This window comes from Pipra filicauda, unplaced genomic scaffold (assembly GCF_003945595.2).
Source record: "Pipra filicauda isolate LSUMZ 115617 unplaced genomic scaffold, ASM394559v2 scaffold30_size5312502_pilon, whole genome shotgun sequence".
NCBI lineage: Eukaryota > Metazoa > Chordata > Aves > Passeriformes > Pipridae > Pipra > Pipra filicauda.
Window position 1 is genome coordinate 3,168,507 of NW_024104432.1, and position 25,921 is coordinate 3,194,427.

General features: G+C 42.7%; 2 protein-coding genes across 7 annotated transcripts in view; one reads left to right on the top strand and one right to left on the bottom strand.

Annotated features, from left to right (window-relative positions):
- The window catches only part of MAEA (macrophage erythroblast attacher, E3 ubiquitin ligase), a 50,162-nt gene extending 30,305 nt beyond the window's left edge, over nucleotides 1-19,857 (bottom strand). Inside the window, exons 1-3 of one of the 4 annotated variants that reach the window (XM_027736601.2) lie at nucleotides 19,659-19,732; nucleotides 11,810-11,908; nucleotides 1,858-2,040 (exon numbers count right to left, since the gene is read on the bottom strand). In XM_027736601.2, the coding sequence (XP_027592402.1) occupies nucleotides 1,858-1,965 (108 nt within the window). In that variant the 5' untranslated portion in view covers nucleotides 1,966-2,040; nucleotides 11,810-11,908; nucleotides 19,659-19,732. Of the gene's footprint in view, nucleotides 1-1,857; nucleotides 2,041-11,809; nucleotides 11,909-19,658; nucleotides 19,755-19,839 lie in introns of those variants that run through there. The other 3 variants (XM_027736603.2, XM_027736600.2, XM_027736599.2) reach the window with 3 other exon arrangements.
- Nucleotides 19,858-20,558: 701 nt separating this feature from the next.
- The window catches only part of CTBP1 (C-terminal binding protein 1), a 239,939-nt gene continuing 234,576 nt past the window's right edge, over nucleotides 20,559-25,921 (top strand). Inside the window, exon 1 of one of the 3 annotated variants that reach the window (XM_027736582.2) lies at nucleotides 20,559-20,605. The gene's annotated coding sequence lies outside the window, so the exon portion shown is untranslated. Of the gene's footprint in view, nucleotides 20,606-25,117; nucleotides 25,238-25,921 lie in introns of those variants that run through there. The other 2 variants (XM_039383430.1, XM_027736585.2) reach the window with 2 other exon arrangements.

The window sequence follows — 25,921 nt, forward strand, 5'->3', positions numbered from 1 at the left end:
GGTTAGACCCTTTCTCATTCCAAAGGGCTCTGCCTATATGGGTTTGTATCTGGACTTACACAGCTCTTGCTGGGTTTTTCATCCTTCTAGCACATTCAGAAAGGCTACAGATCCTTTTCAAAACTCTCTGAACCAAGTCTATCTGGACCTGCCCTGCTGGACATTAATAGAACTTGAGGGAACAAGCATACTAACAGGATACAAAGGGAAAAACACAATGGCCTAGGTTTCCCCAGGATCATTTTCAGAACCCAAGAAACCTGCTGTGTTGAAAACCTCTCTTTTAAGAGTGAGTAAGGTGTTAAATAAAGGAACCATCTAATTCTATTATGGCCATCTCAGCAGTTCATCAGATCCTTGTCTAAGCACAGGAGGAAACAGAGATCCCACAGGGTCCAAAGGCCCTAAAGAAAACAATCATTTTGCTTGGGGCAGAGATTACAGAGAAGACAGTTGGGAGTGAAGGGTTTGGAACAGAAACAAGACCTTTGTATTTCAGAAGACTTTTACTGTTAAACAAATTTTTTTTTTGCCTTTTGTTATTTCTGAGCAGCTACAAGATTCTCCAGTCTTTCAGGCAATCAAAAACAAATGAGCAATTACATTAAAATGGAGCTTTGCACCCAAAACATTAGGCAATGCCTTCAGACACACCCCCACAGTCAGCAAAGATTTAACAAGTAAATAACTTCTACTCCTCCACATCATTACTACACACCTACAAGCAAAATCCAACACTTCTCTCAGAAATAGCACTTATTTCTTTCTGTAAGTAATGGAGAAGTGAAAAAAACCCATATCCTTCAAGACCTCTTTAAGTCTCACAATCCAAAGATGAAAAGAGCAATTAATTTATGAAGTCTTTTGCAGAAGAGCTTTTCAACCCAGCTGACTTGTTCAAGCAGAAAACCCCAAATCAACATACATGACAGTGTTATTTTCATGTTACAAAGCTCCAAGGTATTTTGATGCTTCACTTAATACTGTCTCAAGATTTATATCTGTTGGTTATTTCATTTAAGTTTTAATGAAATGACTCTGCTACTATGTTTCATCTGTTTATTTTTGGAGAAGCACTGCTTTAAAGTCAGGCGACAGAGCTATTTTCATTTTTCTGCAAGACTTGTTTCAAGTAAGTGTTCTGATGACTCTCAGGATGAATAATATTCCCATCCAAAATAAGGATGGCTTATACTTCTTTTTCTAAGAACATATACATCTTTTTCTAAGAAAGATGTGGTAAAGGCATGAAAGGTTGGCTGTATTTTGTTCAAGCTTAACAGTTAGGAGCAGGTTATCTTGCCAAATTTTGTTTAACAAATTCTCTTAATATTCCCTAGGAATCTTTCAGCTTGCAAGTTTAGTGTTTATAAAAAAAATTTCAAGTAACAATTCAGGACAACTCGCACTTTCTTCTGCAAAGAAGCCTCAACACTGCATACATCTATTCCTGTACTGGAGGTCAAACATTTTTCAGCTTCATCTTCTACCTGTTTTGCTCTTTGAGTGATCAATTAATGCTACTGGCACAAAGCTTTCCATTAGACAAGCAGGAACTCATACAAATCAATTAATTTTGCTACTATTTCTTTTTGTGGGGAGCAAAATTCCTTTTCAGGACTAAAAATACGTATTAATTTTACCTCTCAACAGAGGTTTGTTATGCTTAGTGGTGGAACACCGAGTCACGTTTCACAAGCACAGCAAAGCAAGATTTCCGTGTGCATTCCAAGGCCTTCATTTGAAGTGCCAGTAACACTCGTTATCTGCAGAAGAAAACCCGAGCAGACAGCACTGCAGAGAACTCTTTCTGTTCGCTCTGCAAAGACCAAGCAGCGAAGGTAGAACAGCACTCACCTTGCGTTTCAGGACGCTGAGCTTTTCAACTACTCCATCCAGGAGACTGACGACTGAGTCCACAGCAGGACAGCTGCTCAGTGTCTTCTCCAGCTCTGCCACCACCATGGTGACGTGGCTGGTCTCCCGGTCAATGTTCTTCTGTGCGGCCCGGAATCGTTTGTTCAGTGTTTCGTACGGCACCTGAACGGGAAATAGCAAGTCATCAGAACTTCTGTATTTAAAACAGTCAGGTCCTCTAGAGTTTAGAGAGGCTGATGATTTCATCTGATGCACCCCCAAAGCACACCTCGGTTCCAGGAGACTAGAGGTCATCAATTGAACTTGAGTTCTCGTATCAAAGCCCTTATTTAAGGCCTCTCAGCAAGGACCTAACACTTCAAAGATTATGAAAAAATGACAGGACATAAATACTGCAGTTTCTTTTCTGGTACCAGTTTTACCTATCCTGCTTTGGCTGTGGCAAGCACTGATGGAAACAGTCCAGGGAGAACAGAAAGCAAAGACAAATAGGTCCCTACAAAAGGAAAGCTACAAGTTAAACAACAACCAAGAGATCACCCTTCAGCACTTGATTTTTTAAGTTTACACTTCTTTCCTTCAGGAATTCATTAAAGAAAAAGTTACCTTTGAGAAGGCATCTATAATGCATATTGGCTACTAAAAAACGTATATATAGTACACCAACAGTTATTTAAGAAACTCAATAGGACTCCTACATACTTCTGCCCACAAAAGACTACTTTTGAACATTACTTCCCCTGGGACTACAAGGAACACCAAGAGAAATTCCATGTAAATTTTCATTTAGTGATAAAGCCCTGTATGACTAAGTTGGTTAAATTCCTCTCACCCAGGCTTCATTCCTGGGTGAGATCAACCAGTCTTGGAGGTCTCCTGCCCTACTTGTTCCACACCTTTATGGGGCAGTCATATCTAAACTGCTACTGATGGCAGTTAAGGACACACATATGGGAGTAGTCTACAGCCTGGTGAATGATTTGGGAAAAGCTTCCAGTAAATGCTAAGCTGCTCCCATCATGTTGTTTCCACTACAGTGACAGCACAAGCAATTTGGACAGGAAGGTCTATTACTTCACAGAAATGGGAATTTTAAAAAACATTCCAGCATTGTACACTTAATTAATCTAAATCTTTTATCTTGAAAAACTCCATGAGAAGTTCTTTCAGGTAGTTATGATAACCCTGATTGCTTTTCCATTAATCAAAGGCATAATTTCACCAGCAATCAGATTATGCACGTTAAAGGTAAAACAGGAAACGCGAATCAGTGCTCTGTTTGGTACGTATCACATTTATGTTTGATTACAAATCTTTCAAGCATATAACTTCTAATCAATTATATCAAGGGCTCCATTTTCCTCACTCTAATCTTTCGCGTGCAAGAAAGTGTCCCCAGGGGCCACGCTCCTTTTAGGCTCCATTAGGAAAGAGGTTCCTACATTAATCACTGCAGTTCCCTATCAGAGAACAGTTTGGTTCAGAGTAAGCATTTGCTTTCCAAGACTTTGCATGACCTACAGTAGGTTGTTCTTATTTGTAGTAGAAATGTAACACAAGGATACTCCTGATAAGATATGAAAGGGCTCTCTTCTTCCTCTCAGGAACACTGAAATGATCTATTTAATGGTTTTTGGCATCTCAAACTAAGAACTAAACAAATGTCAGAACAAGCCTTTAGCACAGGAAGCATCAAGCTAAAACAATTATTTTCCTTATACATCTTGCCCTAAAATCCCAGCAGTACACCCACCCAAAACTCAAACCACATAAACCATCACAATTAACAGGCTTCAACGCCTACTTAGTTGCCTATATAACCATCTTTTATTCGATCTACAACTCTCATTCCTCCATTTCACAAAAAGTAGGAAACATTTTAGAGCCTCATAGACAGAAGGGATGTTTTGGGGGGCCATTATTTTGACATCTCAAGCTTTTGAACACGGAAACTTATTTCCAAGACTTGATGCCAGACAGCATTAAGACAACTTTTTCGCTTTCCTCCCCCTGCATTTTTCTTACTGTTCACTGAAGAACATTTCTGCAAGTATTTTGTTAATCAGCTTTCCATGCCACACTGCAAAGCTACATCAATCAAAACTTGCATAAGCTACTACTTTTTGACTACAGGAAGTGCTTTTGTTAAATTTTGAGCAGGACACAGATCTAGTCAGTTTGAAAAAACGTCCCTGTTTAATCTCCCTTTTCCCTAGTTCCTTATCTGCAGTTCCTATTGCAAGAGCAATAACAGCTCCAGTTTCCTGTGCTCTGTCTCTTTAGTGTGCAGATTTCTGGCACAGTTTGTGTTCATATGACATTTAGAACAATTGAACTTTCATTTTCAGCTGGCATCATTATATATCATTTAGAATGCATCTAGGTGCAATAGGTTTTTGAATATTGTTTTACTTTTTTCCCCCTCTACCCTAAAAATGATCTGACTATCCTGTGTGGAAGAGGCTGTGAGTTGAACTGCTCTGCCATATACTCTGAGAAGTAAATAAAAAACATATTGCAAAACATAACTTTAGTGTACCAATAACAAGGGAAATGAAAGGTACAACGAAATTATTTGCATAACTGAAGGAGTAAATACTCTTTACCACAGCTTTTCATAATTTGCACAAGCACTTGCTTCTTACTATAGAGCCATCAGTTTTTAAGAGAATATTTGTAAATTGTCCCCAGGTACAGCTTTCACACTCTCTTTACAGGACTAGATTCTATGGATGCCAAAATTTAGAAATTGCAACTGCTACATTCCTTTCAGAGAAAGCATTTTATCTCTACTTTGCATCTTGATCCACTGGTTCTTTTGTTACTCCTACAGTTCCAAGGCTCCAGAAGATTCTGCTGCCCAGTACTGGTTTGCTTTACTGCAGAACTCTTCAAAAGTTACAGGCTCTGTACCAATAAGTTCATTTTTCCCCTCCAATAATGAAAGTAAATGGAAGGAGAACATAAAGTTTTCTGGACAATGCAATTCTAAAAATTCTTAATTATGGTTCACTTTAATTTTCAGTTCCTGTTTAGAAAACAGTGAACACCAAACTTTTTGGATCAAGAGACAGGTGCAAAATTTAAATATCATTAGTTGTTAGAGACCTTCAATCTTTCCTGCCAGTACCATTCTGTGACCCAGCCTGAACTACACAGTCTTTAGGGGGAAAAGTGACCTACAGAACTCTGCCTAGGGAAGCATTACCTTAAGAAAAAAGAATGAGTTACCAAACATCAAAAAAATTTGAAATAAAGCAGCAAGTACTGACCAGAATGTGTTCTGTATAAGCACAATACCAACTTGTCTGACTCGTTAGAGCTTGAAAAACCACACCCAGCTGGCTCATACCATGAACACACAAGAGGATACAAAGGAGAGTTGTAAAATACTAGTGGGCAGCACATTTAAATCCAGTGTCACTAAACAGATTCTGCTCCTTTTGTTCACCAGCTTCCACAGCTGCAGACACATTATTCAACTTCAGCATGTACTAAACCAGGTTCAACTTAAATCTAGTGAAAAGGAATTTGACTGAAGTTAGAATAGCCTACACAAGGGGTAAAATTACAGTAACATAAGTTTTTCCAAGATCAAAATTTTGCTGTGATATGAAGGAAAGTCTACTTGGCTGGAGGCTTCTGCAAATGTAGTGTGTCTGTTTCCAGGTGCTAAATGCCAACAGAGAGGCAGAGAAAACTGATTAACCCGATATTTTCTTCATTTCAGGAGTTACTTCACTGGTTTTAGAAAGCCAGAAAAACTGGTGTGCTCTCCCAGAACACGCTCCAGCAACCTCTAGCTGTGGAGACAAGACTTAGGAGAGGATCCTTCTGGATCCACAAGCTTGAACTGGTGGAAGAGGAGGAAAGACTGCCCTGAGAACCACATGTTGGTTGTGGAGTGCAGGCAGTAGAAAGCTGCAGAGCTCAGGATGTCTGAGGCAGTTTTTAAGCACACACTCAACTGTGATGTTTACTGCCTGGCCTTCAGCCCAAAAAGCCCATGAATGCCAATAAGGTACCAAACCAAGATTGAAAATTCTAAAATCATGGAGTGGCTAAAACTGTTCAAATTGGGCAACTATAGGCAAACTCTTCACAAGCTACATCAAATGTAACTCAAAATACCCTTAAATATAGTGAATTTAATACTAAATACATTTTCATTAAAATACAGTTTTCAATAATCACTAAATGATTCCATTTTCTTGAGTTTTTTGAATACATATTAAAACTAGGGGGGGAAAAGCCAGCATTAAATGCTTACATATATTGTAACCTGATGGTTAGCAAACTGTATACACTTCTCAAGTGTTAATTATCAGCCTGAAAATAAATATTTAACAAAATATAAACAATATGAAGCCAACTGCATCCTGAGCTGCATCAAGACAAGTGTGACTTGTCTCCCAAGACAAGTCTCCTTGACTTGTCAAGGGAGACAAGTTCCCCCCTCTTTTCTGCCCTCGTGAAGCCCCACCAGCAGTGCTGCATCCAGCTCTGGAGCCCCAAACGTGAGAAAGACATGGACATGGAGCAAGTCCAGAGGAGACCACAAAGGTGATCAGAGGGCTGGAGCACCTCTCCAATAAAAACAGGCTGAGAGAGCTGGGGCTATTCAGCCTGGTGCAGAGAAGGCTCCATGGAGACCTTCTAGCACCTTCCAGTGTCTAAAGGGGCTACAGGAGAGCTGGAGTGGGGCTTTTGACAAGGGCATGGAGTGACAGGACAAGGGAGAATGGCTTTAAACTGAGAGAGGGCAGGTTTAGATTAGATACTAGGAAGAAATTCTTTACTGTGAGGGTGGTGAAGCACTGGAACACGTTGCCCAGCGAAGTTGTGGGTGCTGCATCCCTGGAAGTGTTCAAGACCAGGCTGGATGGGGCTTTGAGCAATCTGGTCTAATAGACATGGCAGGGAGGTTGGAACTATATTATCTTTAAGGTCCCTTCAAACCAAACCATTCTGTGATTCTAAACCAGCCAATCCGTTACACAGCATCCTACAACGCATATTGTTTTCACTCTCATTATCAACATTTTAATGAGATTCTTCATTTTTCTTTTCAAGGTTTTCTAAATGTATCTGTGTGCACACACTTAGTACTCCATCCATTAATCAAATAAACAGAAATAGCAGCTGATCACACTCTCACCCCAGGCTCTTGCTTATCTCTACAGGTTCACAGAACACTGGCTTTACAAAACTTGCAACAAGAACATACCATCTATAGTCTTTAAAAATATCGAAGGGGACAGGAGAATGCAAATCCTTTTCCCCCTCATAGAAGTTCATTAATTATAGCGATCAAAGCTTAAAAGGCTTTGCTACCTCAATGGCATTTATGTTGGTGTAAGTCAGACATTCAGACTGGACTCAGGCTCCTTTTAGCACCTTGAATTCCATTAGGCAGCTTAATGGCATTTCGAGAATGTAGCGAAGTTTTTGCCTTGTTGCACATTCACAGCTTCTCCAACTGACACAGTCACTCACTCATTAAGCACCTGTGGTTTCCAAACAAATTGGATACATACACTGCCCAAGGGCTCTCTGCTTGGGGGAGAGTGCAACATAACAGAACAAACATGAACTGCGGCAAGGTCTTCTTTGCAGAGGCGTTGAGGTCCTCCAGCCACCAGGGAGGAAAAGGAGTCACAGCTAGAAATCCAGCACTCATTACCATCAGAGCCAACACACACGTCCACTTTATTCATCTAGAGTTCAAATAAGTAACTGGAACTACAAGGGCTCTATAGAAACAGGAGAAGCGTAAGAAAGATGAAGAAAAGCATCTACAGAACTGAGTTTGTGACCCAGCAACAAAGGAGAACAGAAGGTCTCAGTTCTAAATGCCCTGTCTTTACTGGTAAGGTCTTCTCCTAAGCCTTCCTGATCATCTATGAGCAACTGAGTCTGGGGAGAGAGGTGCTATTCACACAGGAGGTCCAAAGCAAGCTGAAGATACACAGGTACATGGGAGCAAAAGGGAAGGAGGGAGCTCACAGATGACACTGCAAAGCTGCTACCACTGCTGGAATGTCATGGTGAACAAGGGAAGTTGTCAGGGACTGAAAAGGGCAAGCTTCCTACCTCTACTCCAAAAAGAGAACGTGGAAGATCATGGAAACTACAGGCTGGTCTGCCTCATCTCAGTTCTTGGGAGTTACATTAAAACAAAAATTCATATGGAAACCATTTCCAAGCTTATAAAGGTGACTAGGAATAACCAGCCCAGATTTGCCATAACCAACTCAAGCTGGACAACACTGCTTTCAGTGATGGACTGTCTCTGAATGGCAGGAGTGCACTGGCAGCCCTTAATAACAATATTAGTGAGGTTTTTCACACCACAATACCCTTGTAGCCAAACTGGGGAAATGTGGACTCAATGGCTGGAATACAAGACAGGTTAGGGACTGACTAGAGGGCCAAGCTCAAACAATAATGGTTGGGGGTTCAAAAGTTTCCTGGTGGCCAATTACAAGTACTGCTTGATTCCCAAGGAATGTTATCAGCTCCAACACACGTGTCATCTTCACCCATCGGCGCTATGGAACACACAATCAGAAAGTTCACAGAGTGAGTGGAGTGCTTGGCAATGCTGGGGGGCAGATCTGCCATTCAGAAGGAACAACAAGCTGGAGAAACACACCAAGAATTCTATGAAATGCAATCAAAGGAAAAACCAGGGCCCTGCACCTGGCACAAACCCACCTTTAGCACACACTGTGGAGTAACGGGTGAGGATCACCTCTGCAGGAAAAGGTGCAGAGGTTCTGATGGACAGCAGGTTGGACATGAACCAGCTACAGACTCTTGTGGCAATGAAAGTTCACCACATCCCAGGCTGCATTGGCAAGACTAAAGGCAGTGGGCTGAGAGGAGTGATTGTTTATGCTCAGCACTCCTGCAGACTCATCTGGAATACTGAGTCTGGTTTTCAGGTCATTTCCCCCTCCTATTAAAGAAGAGATGCTGACAAACTGGAAGGAGTCCAGAAGGCTGCCACCACAACAGTGAGCTGCTTGGAGGATACAAAACCCAAGAGAAGCTGAAAGAGGCAGGCTTGTTTTACTCACAGAAGGGAAGGCTACAGGGAGTTGGGAGCTAATAGAAGGTTTCTACTACCTAAAGGTGAAGGCCATAGGTAAGAGCCAGCCAGACTTCTCTGAGTTACAGAGCAAAAGCGAAGGAGGCTGTTGACAGCTTGCACTGAAGAAAATTCCAGTTGGACATAAAGAAAAAAATATTTCAACCAGGAGAATTGGTAAGCACTGGAACAGCAGCTGGCAAGGATGGAATCTCCACCCTTCAAAACCTTCAGAACTAGGCAGGGCCCTGAGCAACTCAGATTAGCTTTGAGGTTAGCCCAGATTCATGCAGAAGCCTGAATTACAGTGTCTGCAGGGGTACTTTCTTACCTTAATCTTATTACTTCATCTCTAAAGGGACTGAATTATAGATCCCCATTGCTAATTTAAACCCCAAATACATTTCCATATGAAGAACTGAATGGCCATATTGCCTAAGACCAAAAGTCCTCCTCTGTCATCATCTTTTCTTGAGCCAGAGATGGGAGTTTAATAGTAGAAACACCACAGAGTGTTTCTCACCCATGAACTCTGCTGGTTGCTGTTGACCCGACTTTTAGCACTGCAACATCCTGTGGTGAGATGTTTCACAGCCTCACAGTGTGTGAAGAAATACTCTTTGGTTTTGACTTGTCAACAACCAGCCTCATTTGAAACTCTTTTGTTCTTGTTTTGGAAGCAAAAATGGGAACACACTTTCTCCCACATACTTCTCATGTATCTTGAGATTGAAAAGGTTCTTTCTAAACTATTCTTTGAAGACAGACATTCCATATCTCTAATCATTCTTGCCCTCCTGTTGACATTTCCCAGTTCTAGTACATCCTATTTCAGGATGAGGGAAGGAAGAAAATAAGAGTAACTCATACTTCTTGAGAGAAGCAGCAGCCATGGATTTTCATTGCTATTTAATGAGGTTCTCCATTCTTCCCTTTCCCAACACTTCTGTCCTATGTTTGTCTACATTAACCCAACCACTCACAGGAAACATTCACTACAACCACAAGATCCCACTGAGCAATGATAATCATTTCTGACTCAGTTATTTTATATATATATATGACTGGGATTACTTTTCTTTCCACCACACCTAAAAACTATATCACACCACACTAGCATATATTGAATTTGATCTATTTTAACATCCATTTAGTCTCTCATTCTTCTTCTCAAATGCTTCACACTTGGGCTAAATCTGTAATACCTTGATTATCTCAGTATCATCAAGGAAACTGTTCCATCTCAGCACACAGTCTCTCTCTCTTCCAGGCTGCTCAATCAGTTGAATACCAGCCAGACCGGTCGAGATGCCAGCAGAACCCTAACACCAACCTTCCACCGTTACAGAGGTTGGCTACCAAATCTTGATGTTTGTTTTTTATCTTGCCCAGTACCACACAAGGTACTTCCCACATAAGGACTTCCGTGTTCTTTCTTGCAAGAGTTCCTGGTAAGGCTTATCTCCAAAAAACACTCAGTAATGCGAATGAACTATCAACCAAATCCACCTCACCACCTCCTTTAATATTTTAAAAAGACTCCAGTATTTTTACATGGCATGCCCTTTTCAAAAGTCACATTTAACTGATGTACATTATTCTATATTTGATTAGTAAGGACAGTATTTCTGCATCAATAAGCCACTGGCTGGAAGGGAAAAATCAATTACATATATTAAGAATTTTACTTAAGAAAGAAGCACTGAAACAGTCTTCTACTTTGTCTTCCTTTCACAGCTATCCAACAAAATCCTCAGACTACTCCAGCATTTATCACAGAGTTTCCAGAGAATTAGGGGGAGGACTGGACACAGGCTTATTTCTCAAGCCAAATAAGCTTTTTATAAAAAAGCGTTACATCCTGCATTTCTACTCCTTTAGAGGTGCAGGATGTTAGGCCAAAGTGTAATGGCCACTGGGTGAAACTTCAAATATCAGCTTGATGCTGCCCACAAGTTTTTCCAACCGGTACAGAGCAATACTGAAAGACTGAACCACACGTTTCTTTCATGATTAAAGTTTTGCAAAAAAATGTAAGCCTTTAACTTCCCACAAGGCTGTAGCCTTACACTAGACCTTTAGGTCACATACTACAACAGGCTAATTTCCTTCTTTACTTATGCAGATTCGAACCTAAAAAACTCAAATAAAAATGGAAACTACAACCCAGTCAATCTCTTTCAGACCACAACATTAATCAAAAAGAGTTTCTACCCCACAGTGACCACACATTGGAAACTAGTTCAGATGCAGCAGAAAAAAGTAAAAATCAGTTTTTATAGTATCACTTGATTGTTGGAAATTACAGAGTAAAAGTGAGACTTCAAAAAAGTCATCACTATTGAAGGAAGAATTATTTGGCGGTGAAAGTAAGACCATTTCCCAGAGGCCTGTTAACAGGAATTTTCAAAGGTTTATTTTCTAAAAAACAATTTCATAGAAAACAGTGTAGACAACAGAAACAAGCATCTTTTACACAGGTTTGCAGTTCTGTAAAAGAACATCCACTTTCCTTCTGTATTTGAAAGAAAGAAGTTAATTGGGTCTAGCTTTACAGCAGCACCAACTCATATGCAGGGAACTTTTAACTGTATATCCTGACTTTACAGATGTCTGTGTGAATCATCCTTCCTCAATGTTACAGTCTCCTGGCTGAAAGCAACTCTTTCCCACATAAAATGTGATTTTTAAAAGACACAAATACCTACATTGTGTATATTTTCAAATTAACTCAGTCATGGGCAGGAGGAATCGGAAAAATGTTATCAAGTACATGAAGTCACATAACTAGTGGGAAGAAAAAAAAGTTTCAAGAAATATAAAATAAAAGAGTCCTACCAGATTAGGTGGGGGGGAACCATTACAGAACTATGCTCTCCTTTCAAGGGTCAGAAAAATGATGTGCTTCCTCTCCTCAATTGTGTTAGCTTATAACACCTGAAAAGCACCAGAGATTTGTATGAATCTACAGGTCTCCAAGACAATTCAGTTGAAGACTTTCTGAGGTATAAATAAGCTTTTTCAAATGCCATGTATCATGCCCTTACATGAAAGCCACAGACAGGTAGGGAGCAGAAAGAGAAGTGCAGGGAGGAAGTTGCCTTTCAAAAAAACTAGAAGCAAAGACAACTAAGTTCTACTTTGGGAAAGAGGAAAGGGGAAGTATGGCAACATGGAGAAAATAAGCATCTCCTGAAGAGTTTTAATAAACAAACAGTGTCAAGAGGAAAAGTAAACCCTGCAAGAAACACCTTTGAGCATTAAGCTGTTTCCTTGGGACTAGAGTAGATCACCATGCTCACCTTCAACAAAACAGAAGTAGAGGACATCTATTAGACGTGATGCCATTTGAAAAATGAGGTAGGATACAATGAACTACTGAACATTTTCCCTCAAACCAACAACCATTAAGTATTTCCATGCAGAATTACTGAAATTCTGTATTTTTATATACTTCATTTTTTCCTCTACAAGTCTTGGATTATTTCAGAACAGAGTCAGCATCATTATTTGGCACTGAACTCATCCAAAATGTAAATGATATCACCACTTATTCACAGAGTGAATTCTTCTGATGAGTAGCTCTTATCAATTCCTTGAAATAATACGATTTTCTTTGTTCTAGGCAAAATCCGAAAAGGAAAATAAAGTTACAAAAAGGAGAAGTAGTATATTTCAGTAGTGGCTTATAATAATGTCTAGATTTAGGTTTAATTAGGTGAAAGCATTAATATAAACTCTTGAAGAGATATAGATCAACACAAAATAATTTCATAAGCCTAAATGCAGTTGCAAGTAATTTGGATTTTTTAAAAAAATAACTCTTTTTAAAAACAGTTTCAGTGTTTTTGAAGTGTAAAGCTTAGCAGTTTGCCTTAGTTAAAAACAAGTCAGTTTTACGACTTGGGGCGACAGTACTGTGTATTCTAGAGCAGCTGTGTCTAGAAAGAAAGTATCATTATATTATTCAAAGCTGCTACTTCAATACAGGAGAGAATTAGCAGCAAAAAATCTTGACTATCCATCTGCTACACACATACTTAGTCAACAGAAGCAATCATAATCCTTCCAAATATTATCCTTTTACAGGAACTGCAAGTAACTTATTTCTGAATACATTATGAACTTTTGAACAAGGCTTCCTACACGAAAATTAAGCCATTTTACAGTCACAGAAAACTGTCTTGCATCCTTATGTAAGCAGGTTGAAGCCATTTTAGAGCCCTGTCTAGAGCCACCCGTGGGACATCAGAGGCCAGTCCTTTCCAATGCACTTGTTTGTAGCTGCCATCCTGGTCTCATGCCCTCAAAACACATTTCTTCTCTTTTCTTCTTTTAGTAGAAACATTGGAGTACTAACATGAACCTAAGCATTGCTTCCTGTCCAAAGCAGCAGCTGAGTTGCTCAGCTAAGGTCACACAGCACGTTTGTGTCCTGAGAAAGTCCCTCCGTCTGTTTTGATTCTCCTTTCTTCTCCAAATATTTGTTCATTTTAATCACAGTACCACCTCCTTAAATGAGAGAGGTCATCGTCCTTCTGTGTGTTTGCACAGTCCACACACCATGGTACTGGCTGGAGCCTCTAGGCTAGAGATCCCATGTCCAATCAGATTGCTCCCAAAATAATCTAGTCCGGCTGAAGTGACAGCATTTCTCTTAAGACAAATAATTAAGGATTATTGATTCAAATTAGGAGACCTGCATCAGAATATATGAATGACCAAAGTTCTACTCAATATATTATCCATCTTACTTTAGTTTTCACTAGTTTACAAGTCATGTTAATCCAAGAGCACTCAAAAAAAAAGCTGAGGTGAATCAAGAGCAGGTTGTGAAGCGGTTAAATTACTGGCTATCAAAATGAAGGTATCTTTACAAAAACTTGCCTTATTTAAAAAAGCAATAATGTATTCTAAGTAATGCAAGTAATATAGCATATTTCACATTCTGGGATAGCAAACACTTCCCATAAAGTGCATCTCCAGGCTGTGAGCTGTGGCAGGCCAAGTGTACAAAGAGCAGTTTTTTGACTTTACAAGGGCTGATGGATCTTTGCCCTTATAGCAAATACCCATCTACCAAAACAGTACTTCCCTAAATCTGTGGGCCCAAAAGGCACACTCCTATGCTGATTAACACAGGAACTACTGAACTGAAGGACAATGGGAAGATGTTTAGGAAGATAAAAATTGACACTGGATAACCACAATGTCCAGCAAGAGCTCCACTTCTATCACTCCGAGCAGGGAAGCATTTTACCTCCTATCACAATATCTAGCAAACATCTGAGGTTTATCTTTACTCCTGTTTCCCAAGTCTTTGCATCCACTATGCAAAGAAACAAACATTTCACCAATATTCTTGCTTTATATCAACACTTAAAGACCCCGACATGCCAGCTACTGTACAAACACATTATTCCTACAGCGGAAAACATACACAAACCACACTCACAAGATCAGAGGCCACTGCCCTGTGAAAACACAGCTCAAGTATGCTGCAACTGGGAATTGCAACATCAGCTAAGTGTTCACTTTGAAGCTACTAACAGGAGATCTTCTGTGAGGTGTTTGAGAATATCTTTGCTAAAGTATTTTCCTACAGGCACAATGGAGTACTGATAACCAAGCAACAGCTCTAGCTCACAGCCACACTGTTACTTACTGCCTTTTATTGTGTCTTCTTCTCACCTTAATAATTTTAAAATATATTTTGAGTGGGCAGGGGTGGAAAAGAGACCAACGGGAGCCAACTCCTACTTCAGCTGCTTTACAACGTCAAACTTCTTCTCAAGTCCCACAGTTATCACATTTTTCTCAAAACATGGTGTTTCTCAGAACAGAGCCCAGTGCTGAAGAACAAGAGTGGTACAAAAGATGTCACACTTGTTTGCTGACACACGCACGATGTGTCAAAACAGGAAGTGCATTATTCAGTGTGGACATTCAGCACACCGGGTGAGTCACAGCACCTGGTCTGAATATGGATTTAGTGTAAGTGTTCACTATGAGTGAGTGCAGAGCTGACTTACCAATACCCAGCTTATTTTGCAATGTTCTGCTTGAGAAGCACTTCACAAATCAGGTAACAATCTAGAAAGGAGGCTACAAGGGAGTGGAGAGAGACTTTTGACAAGTGACATAGCAACAGGATGATGGGGAATGGCTTCAAACTGACAGAGGGCAGGTTTAGACTAGGTGTTAGGAAGTTTTTTTATTGTGAGGTTGGTAAAACAATGGGACAGGTTGCCCAGAGCAGCTGTGGATGCCCTATCCCTGGCAGTGTTCAAGGCCAGGTTGGATGGTGCACTGAGGAACCTGGTCTAGTGGAAGGTGTCCCTGCCATTGGCAGGGCAGTTAGAATTACTTATTTAGGGTTCCTTCCAACCCCAAGCATTCTATGGTTCTAACATCATTATATATACATTTTTTACATTGATGTACTTACAGTGAACTAGATGTTACAAGCTGTTACTTCTGTCCTTCTCAAGTTCTGCTTGAACCACTTTCACTGAACTTTTCCTGCTACATGCTCAAAGTTTTGACAAAAGTACTCTGACTCATAATATCCAAGTTATGTTCAAAACCAACTTATAGTGAAGCTTATAAATACTGGAAAAAATAAAGTAGAGCAACCAATTACACAAAAAATTAATCTTGCACCTTTTCTGCTTCTGTGGGTAAAGAAGTTGACCTGAACTGTTTGACACCTGCATTAGTGACCTGGATGATGGGTCAGAGTGCACTTCCAGTCTGCAGATGATACAAAACTGGGAGGGAGGAGTTGTTAATATGCCAGGTGGCTGTGATGCCATTCATAAGGACCTCAACAGGCTGGAGAAACAGCAAACAAGAACCTCATAAAATTCAACAAAGGGAAATACCAAGTCCTACACTTGGGAAGAAACACCCACTTGCAGTAGGACATTCTGAAGTCCCACAGCCTGGAAAGCAGCTGTGCAGAATAGCACCTGGGGTCCTGGTGGACAAGTTGCCCATGACAGCAACACGTCCTTACAGCAAAGGCCACCGACAGCACCCTGGGCTGTGTTAGGAAACACTGCCAGGGGGTCAAGGAAGGTGACCCTTCCCCTCTACTCTAAAGAGGAGTTAGACCCACTCAAAGTGCTGTGTCCAGTTCTGGGCCTCCAGTACAAGAGAAACTTGGACATATTGGAATGAGTAAAGAGAAGGCCTCAGAGATCACTAACAGATTGGAGCACCTGATATATGAAGAGGGGCTGAGAGACCTAGGATTGTTTAAGTGGAGAAGACTCAGGGCTAGCCTTATCAAAGGGTATGAATTACCTGATGGAGGGAGTAAAGAAGATGGAGCCAGACTACTCTCAGCAGTGCCCAGTAAAAGGACAACAGGCAAAGGGCATAAATTGAAACACAGAAAATTTCTTGTAAACTAAAAGATTACTGGTTTTCTTAGTACTACAACAGCAGTCAAATACTGGAATAAATTTGCCTATAGGGTGGAATCTCCATCTTGGGAGGTAATTGAGAACAGTCTGGACATGGCTTTGAGCAACCTGCTCCAGCTGACCCTGCTTTGAGGGTAGGCCTCTGGACTAGACTGTCTCCAGAGGTCCGTTCTAACTTCAGCTATTCTGTGGACTTCAGATAGGAACAATGCACACTTCAGATAATCCAGTTCTCCTATATGTTCTCCTCTAACAGTCAGGTAAATATTTTATTTCCATGACAAACCAGTACCTTATTAAATCTGCTGTCAGTATTTCCCCTGCCAACAAAACAAGCCAAACAGTGGCTCTGAGAAGGTGCTCAAGTATCCTGTGTTTCTACAGCTCTCCTGTTGATCAGCTGTTTCTTAAAGCAGTTGCAGTCCAGCTGACCCTAAACTGTTTGCCACAAACAGCCCAGATAAGAACATTTTCACAAGTGATCATTGCTGCTTTTGGGTCTCCCATCTTCCACCCTTGGGGTCTTACTCCATAGAGCTTGCCAGTTCAGTTTAATAATTACTCACACTTCTAAAGATATGGATGAATTATCCAGCTTCCTGTCATCACTTGTTTATTAGTGTTTCAGCAAAGAACTACGATAACAATGTTCACATTCATTCCTTGTCAGCTTTCATGTTACATCCTCTCATCTGAGACCAGAATTCTCTATCAGTAGGCTTTTTAAAAAAAAAGAAAAAGGATTCCACAGCACTTTGGTAGAAGAATAGCTGACAACCTTCTTGCCCTTGAGAAGGGACTGGAGTGGGGAGGGGGGAATATTCAAGTATTATTTTGTACACTAAAACAGCCTCCCGAGACTCAGCTGAAGAACTCTGTTTACTTCCCCTCAGCTGATGTGCTGAAGAATGGCTGAAGCATTTCCACTCCAGCAGCAGCCACAATTTAGCTATGGAACAGGGATTTCCCTCTGCAGGCTGAAGCACTCTTTCACATGAAAAGCACTCTGTGGAACATACTGTAAATGCAGAACTATTACACAACTATTATCTAGTGATGTTGGCATGAGGAAGCTGGAGGGAGGAAACAGGAAGGATATAAATACAAATCTGCAGTCTTTTATATTTTACTCACATAAGGGAAAATCACCAGTGTCCAGAGTTCCAAGAGAAATATCTGAGCTACTATGTTGGTGAACAAAATTAAAAGTGATACACATTCATTTTACACAGCATTTGAATAAAGTAGAAATAAAAAATTCCCAGAGCCTCAGTCCCACAGAAACTTGTGGGCACCTGACTCCTAAAGAACAAAATGGGATTTGATATCAACTTACTTCAGTAGACTTTAGCCTTCGTGCTCATTTCTCCCTGCTGCTTTTTCACCTCCACCACTAAAATGTTTTGATATATGACTCACAGCTAAGAACATTTCAGAGGACACATTCAAAAGACTTGAGCAGACACTGTTCTGACAGGTATTTTAAACAATGAAAAATATTGTTAAAGATTACAGAAACAACCCAGAAGTTGAATGGGTGCTGGGAAGAATCAATAAACACCACCTTTAATGGGAAATTAAGAGTTTCAGTGGAAGGGTGTCTCACCCTCTTACTATTTAGCTTCGTAACTTTACAAACAACATTCCAATCTCTTATATGTATTTTTGTTGAGATTTTTTTGGGAAAAAGAATGCTTGTGGAAATAAAAGAATTAGTCCAAAATATTCTCTACCTTTTAAATAGCTGGCACCTTGACAATTGCTCTTAAGTCATAAGCAGCAAAACAAAAACTCACTGATCCTCACTGCCAGTAATTTTTCAGGAATGTAGCAAGCAAAGCTGAGATAACAACAGGGACACATCTAAAATGCAGTCTTAAAACGATCTTCTTAACATTAAATGCCTTCACATTTTTTCCGGCCGTGGAAAGTGCTAGAGAACTCTTTACAGCTATTTTAAAATATAAGCCTGACGCTGTCAGCTTTAAAGTACTTCTGGATGACAGAAAGGAGCCTTCATATGTAAAACAGGAATCAACACTTTGTCCTTCTGCTTCTCGGACCCGAATAGAAGGGAGCTGGGAGAGCGGAGGAGGACATGCAGGAGAAGAACATGGTTTGAAAGCCTGCAAGACCAACACTGCAAAGAGCACACAATACTCGGTGTGCGAAGGCGCAGCGTGACCTCAGCACAACAAAGTTGACTTTGCATAAACATCTTCTATAGGCGACAAAATGTTGATACACTGACGCTAGAGATGTTTAAATAAGCATTTTGCACCAGAGAGCCTTCTCCCAGCTCCCTTCCACAGTCACTGCTGTTATGTGGCAGACCTGCTTTATACACAATACAAGACTTCAGACAAAGGTTTCTGTGGATTCCTACGAGCATCATCCTTGCAGTTCTACAGCTCCCGAGGTACTCAGCGTTAAGGTCACCGCCGAGTCCTTCACCTGCTTTACAACACCTGGTTAAAGCCCAGGACCATCTATGCAGCCCTGGGAAACCTCCACCCTGCAGACAGACCCAGCACCCCAGCGAGCGCTCCCGTGCTTTTACCAAACTGCATTTTGCTTATTCGTCTCCACAGGCCTCCAGCCTTTTTTCCAGCACGTTTGTCCCTTTTTATATTTTCAAGCTCATCTCCACCTTCAGGGGACCAGGGAACCATATTCTACTACCACCTCCACTGCCTCCCCTTCAGCACGTCTCCTAACAACGCCACGTAGGTCCAGATAATCATCTGGGATGAGCACTCCGGGCAGCCCCCGGTGTTCCTGAGGGAATATGTTCTCCTCACACGCCCCAAACCCTCTCCCCCAGCCCGGCTCGCCCCGAGCCCGCTCCCCCCTCACACCGCCCCGCCACCACTAGCACCTCACTTCTCCCTCTCCCAGCTGCCCGCCAGCTCTTTTTGTGTCCCCAGCGTGGCCCGGGGGCCTCCCCCGTCCCCTCAGGGCACGGAGACACCGGGGAGAGCCGCATATTCCAGGCACGTCCCTCTCCCTCAGCGGAGGGGGATGGGAAGAGCAGCAGCCGGAGCGGCACCAGCCGGGGCGTCAAAGCGGAGGGAAAACGGGGACAAGATGGGAACTGAGCGCTGGGAATCCCTCCCCAGCTCCATCCCGGGGCTCCCGAGGGCGAACAGAAAGCAGAAGAGAGGAAAGGGGCTCCCCCTCAGCGCTGCTCCGGCGGGACGCTGAGGGCGGCATCGCGCTCCCCCCCCACCCCGCGCCGGGGGCGGCCCGGCACCCACCTTGAGAGTGGGGTACTCCTGCACCTTCAGGGTCATTGAGAGCTGGGCGGCCGATTCCTGCACCGCCATCTTGGATCGGGCACCGGCCGCCTTCCCCCCCTCCCCCCCCCACACTCTTTTTCTCTCCCTCCCTTTTCCCTCCCGCCCTCCTTCCCAGCGCGTCCCGGCGGGAGCTACCTACGGCGCGCGCGGCATGCCGGGAGACGGCGCGCGCCCCGCCCCGGCCCTCATGGAATCGGGACGAACCAACACCACCCCCTTTTCCCCCCCTTCTCTCGCTCCGCCTTGGTACACTCCAAGAGGGCGGGGAAAGAGCGATGGGAGGCCGGCCAATGAGCGCCGCTCTTTCTACACGTTTCTCCTCAGAGCTTGAGAAGCCGCGCCTGATTGGGCAAGCCGGCGCCAGGAATGGGGCGGGGCCGCGTGGGCGCGCGGACAAATCGAGCGCGATGACGGCATCGGGGTGGGCGGGACTTCGGAGGTTTATGGGCACTCTCTCCAGCCAGTGGCGACGCAGAGGCGATTCCCCACCGCCCAATCGGGGCTCAGCGGGAGGGGCCTAAAAGTAAATTTTGACGGCGACTTAAAGCGGCCGTTTGAGCGCCCCCCGGGGCGTGCGGGGCGGGGCAGGGCGGGGCCAGGGGGCGGGGCGCGCCTTGACGGGCAGCTCCTCCAACCAACGGCGCCGCGTCTCGCGCTGACGGGCAGGCGGCTCAGCGAATGGGCGGCGGGCGGGGGCGGGGCGACGGGCGGCGCGTGGCGGTGTGTCCATGGAGGGGCGGGGCCGCCCCCCGCGAGTTCCGCGGGGCGGAGGGAGCGAGCGGGACCCGGCGCGGCGGCGACGGCGGGAAGAGGTTTTTAAGCAGCGGCGGCAGCAGCGCTGAGCGCCCCCCTCTTTTCCCCCGGCTCCCACTTCCCCCCGGGGGCCGGCGCGGAGTTTCCCCCCGGTGAGCGGAGGCGCGGGGCGGGTCCCGCCGCAGCCCCGCGCGGGACGGCGTGCGGGGAGGGCTGGCGGCTGCGTGGGGCTCGTGGTCTCTCCGTGAGCCCCGCGGTGCCTCCACAAGTGCGGGGTTCGGGGCTCCCCTCGCCGCTGTTGAGTACAGCGGGATTCCCGGCTGGTTTCCCCCCGGGAGCTGCGGGCATCCCGGAGGTTTTGCGTGACCTCCGTGCAGTGAAAAGCACCGGGTTGTTGAGCGGGCGGTGATTCCTCTGCCGGGCGCGCGTGAGTGTTTCCATTGAAATAAAAAGGGATCCTGATCCTGTGGGTTGTTCCTACTCGTGCGTCTGAGGGAATACAGACACTTTTGGAGCATCGGTCCTCTCTGGCAGTTGGTGTAAAAGCTGCTTTTTAGATAACACATCGAGAGCAGCGCGTTGAGGTTCCTCCCTCGCAGGACCCACGCGAAGCTTCTCTGGGCTCCTCAGTGTGAAAAAAAGCACCTGGTCAGATCTTGGAGCACGTCAGGTTTGCAGCATAATTAGCAAAGTGGAAGCACACTGTACATGCAGTGATATAAACTTTATTCTGTTGCTGAAGTCCGTGGCAAAAGTTTAGTTCTGTGATGCAGGTGCTTGCCTTGCAGATACACTTCAAGTGGTGTGCTGCTCTAATCTAAGGCTTTGAAGGCACCCCAAAACCTGTATCCATTAACAATAATCATGTTTGGTGTTTTGTTTTTTTTTTTTTTTTTTTTTCTGTCTTTTCTAAACATCGCTGTATTGTTTTTTCTGGTCTAGCAGAAGAATGTTAGAAAAATTTAGCACAAATACTCCAAGGAAGAGTAAAACACGTGTAACTTTCGTGGTTTGAAATGAGCAAGCCAGCTTGAACGAGTATGATTCTTAAAAACCTTTGGTGACATTAATTCTGATATACGTAGACCCTGTTGCACTGAGAGCATCTGCCCACCACAAAGGGCTGGTGGTAAATGAAAGGAGATGTGTGAAGTCATGTAGCCAAGTGTTAAAATCTAGTCAGCTCTGGACTGCCAACTATTTACTTATGTTTACTCATAGCTACCCCAGCATTCAGCCTGGTACTGACCATAATCAGCAAATATATGCCCAAACATAATTTGCCAAGCCCACGCCAGGTGCAAAGCCTTTGTTTAAGAAGTGTAGTAGTAAAAATATTTGTGTTGGTTACACCTGGAATTAACATTCGTGTCTAGACACGATCCTGGGGCCAGATTCTGCAAGGGGATTTGTGTAAGGAGGATTTTGACTCCATTAAGGTTCTGTGCAGGGAATGCTTTACCCTGAGCTTGTCAGGTGGAGGATTGAAAACTTAGATCCACTGTTGCTGTATTTACAAACATAATTATGTGGCATTGTAAAATATTCCTGTTGTTCCTGTCTGTCTTAAATATCCTGTAAGCTAATATTTAGAAGGAAATTTTCTGCTCAGTATTCTACATGATTGATGTTGCTGAACTTTGCATATTTTAACTCTTTAGGCCTGTGACATTTATAGGGACTGAAGGAGTGGGACTTGCCGTTTAATTTATGAAGTTGTGTATGTATTTGTCCAAAACACTTATTTGCAACAGATTTTGTTTATATGTAATCTCTTAATGGTCCTTTCTAATAACACAGTCGCTAATTTAGTGTAACACAGATAGTCTATGGATGCAGGTTATGTGCTCAGACTGTATCTGTCTTTAAACTGGAGGGTTATTGGTGAAGATTTGTGAGACATCAGTAGCCAAAGTTAAAGGGGTTGCTTAATGGAACAGATGGCCAAACGACCATCATGTCAGAGAAAACAGCATGTATTCGTGTATTCTTAGTTTAACACAAGAGGGAGCATGTCTAATCTTTAACCTTTAAATATTGCAACTTCAGAGAGGAAGCTTGAAGTGTTGAGTGTCAACTAATTTATATTCAAGGCTCCATGTGCAAATATTGATACAACCTATGCATATTTCTGGCATGTTTTCAACTTTAGGCTGCAACTCTTGATTTATAGTGTAAATCTTGGCATGATAAATGTGGAGATAAGGACTAAGCTAATGGTCTTTTGAAGTTGTTAAAATCCGTAGTTTCCTGCTAAATTTAACAAAATAATAATGGTTATTGTTATTACAGAGTATGGTTATTGATATACAGAGGTTGTACTTCATTCTTTAATATTAGGTTAATACGTCTTCTACTTAACCTACCATACAAAGTTATAAAGCCAAGTCTTAATTCTATTAAATTTAACTTAATTACCAAAACACCTTTGCTTTCAGTGTTCTTATAAATCCTACTGCTTTATTCTTAAACAGGAAGTACAAATTTTAATCTACTAAGAAGGTTTATATACTGTATCTTTTTTTAGTTTTCCTTGTCCCCAGTGGTATAAAAGGAAGATTTAAAATGAGCTTCCATTTTGTATTTCTTGGCATTGTCCAGTTCAGTCATAATCTGTTGATTTTTGTCCTCATTTAGTGTCTTGTTGATGTGAATTAGCAATTAGTTAAACTTAAGCTGTGTGCACAGAAAATTCCAAACCTTTAGGAGGACTTTATTCATTTGTTTCCAATGACCTTCTGCTTTGCTCCAGATTGATGGCTGGAGAAGAACATCTATCTACCTTTAAATACTGCATGCAAATTATGTATCTTCCAAAACCATAAACACTCTGCCTGTTATTTGGTGGAGCAGAGCAGAAACTTATGGGCTCTGCTTCCACGTGCTGAATAAAACTCTGCGGATTGAGATTTTACTGCACTTTGCTTCTCTTTCGTGTTTGTGGCCATTACAACCCTGGTGCCAGGTGGCAGAATTGGGTATGTGTCACCATCATTCCTTGTTTTCAGAGACAAGATTGGCATAAGCCCCTGATGTGAAGTCCTGTGCTGGATCAGGTGGGAGCACAGGTTGTCCCACTGTTCAGAGGACCTCTCAGATGGATGGTGGTTGTACTATCCATCTTAGAATGGAGAAGTTGGAGCCTTCACTATATTCTTCTGGTGAGTTTGGATGTTTGTGAAATACTTAGGCCCTCACCTTTAATCTGTGCTAGTTTTTTTCTTCTGAATAGTGGGAGAATTTTTGGTATTTTTTTTAACAACTACTGTGCACAGTGTACTTGACAGAGCAAGGTGTTAATATCAAAGCAGCTTGTCTTCAAAACACGCCAGGCAGCTGTCCTTGCAAGGCAGAAATGTGAGATGACCTGTACTAATAGTGCATACCTTCAGATACATGGAATCATGGAATGGTTTGGGTTGGAAGGGACTTCAAAGATCATCCAGTTCCAACTCCCATAGATTATATGAATATTATACATTCAGTAAGTGTTAAGGCTTTTAGAGGATGTTCTATATCAGTCAAAAGGGGCAAAACTTATGCTTTGGTTTTCTTGCCCAGCAGGCTTAGGCTGCAGCACAGTCTTTTCAATAAAGGTGTATTTTTACTTTAAAAGCAAGTAGTAGCGTGACTATACAGTTTGTGGTTTGTTGCTTTGTGGTTTTCGGTTGTTTTTTTTTCTTCTTTTTTTCCCATTTTTTATTGTAACTTTAAACTTATAACTGACAAGTGTATTAGTGTATCTTACTTGTGTAAAAAGGCTGGAGAAGTTGGTGCTTTTATTTCTGTATCTGAGAGGAAATTGCCAAGAGTGTAAAAAAACCCAACAAACAAACAAAAGGAAAAGCCCTCACGAACAAAACCCCAGCGATTAACAACAGCAGGAGAGATTGCCCTGATGTGCCAGTTTAGAGCATCGTTGTAATGTAGTAAATGCAGATCAAACGCTTAGTTTCCTTATTTTAGCATGATTATAAGGACACTTTCCTTATCCGGGGAAAATTCGGAGGCACTCAGCAATTGGGGTTACAAAGTTACCATAATGCATCAGGGTTAAGACCTCGGTACAGGCTGTGCTGGGTCAGCTGTGGGAGCAATTTCATATCTCGGAGACCAATCTGGTACCTTTTAGACAATGTGTGTGTAGAAGTTATTTAGAAATTATCCTATATTTGTGCAAACTGGGTTTCAGATGTCAAGGTTATTTTTTAAATTGCTTTTATAAAAAAGAGGGGGAGATTCACAGTGTAGATGAAAACCTTGTAAAATCTCATTTAAAAAAATATTTGTATTTACATAAAAAAAGGCATGTGGGACTTCCTGATAAAGTGCACAGACTCCTGTAACTTTCTGAATGGTCTAAATGGATGATTTAAAATGCAAAGGGAATGGGGCGTTTACCTGAGAGCAATTTTTTGACCGTGAGCAATTTTTTATTTTTTTTTTTTTCCCTTTCTAAGTTACATCCCCCTGAAAATGGGGGGGTTTAGAAAGAAACTGCTGACACAGCCTTGACTACAGAGCAGTGCCCTGCGTGCTGCTGCAATAATTGCCCAGGCAGTGTTTTCCTGCTTCCCTGCCATTGTGCTGCACGTCGCTCTAATTCATTCCATTTTTAACTTTCCCAAAGTTTGGTGCCATCGCGAGCCCCCGGCGTGAGCAGCCGCCGGAGGAGCGGGGCTGGCAGAGTAGCATGGACTTGTTAATCTCAGCCTGATCTTGTCAGCAACAGCAGAGCAGAGGGAGAGAGGGAGAAGAACTCCGGCTGGGGCAGCGCTCCAAAGGTTCGTCTCTGGTTTTTGTGCCTGAATGACGCCTCCGCGGCGAAGCGTGGGGTGTGCGGGGCGTTGCGGGGTTCGCTGGCGGGGCTGGGAGCACCTTTGGCCGCGTTGTTTGTGTGCCGGGGGGGAGGTTTTTGCCTCGGTGTGCGCGGAGAGAAGCGAGTGGTGTGTGTGGTGTGTGCGGTGTGTGTGTGTGTGTGTGTGTGTGTTACGGCCGGGGAAACGCTGAAGAAGAAGAAACCCTGTTGGTTCTCCATGCAAATGACCGCTTTGGTTGTAACAAAAGCCTTGATGTTGGGCTTGGAAAAATGATCTGACAGTGTAACAACCCCAGGCCACTTTCGCCATGTTTTTGTTTATTCATGTTTCATTCCGTTTTCCGTCGCTATCTCGCAGATGTTTCCAATTTCACTGTTTGGTGCGTTTTGGTTTTTATTTATTTCCTTTTTTTTTTTTTTTAACACCGTCGAGCCTTTTTGGAGTTAGCCAGAAAACCTGTGAAAGAATGTTAACAAAACAGAGAGGTGTTGCAGATGTTTATACTTTAGTTCTTGCGTTGCGCCTGGCGATTCTGGCAGGAGGGATTCAGGGCATATGAAGGAACGTAAGAAGCATCTGTTTTACCTATCGAGCCTGTAATTTCGAAATGTGCCCATTGTAACTTGAATATTTACATAAACAGATGAA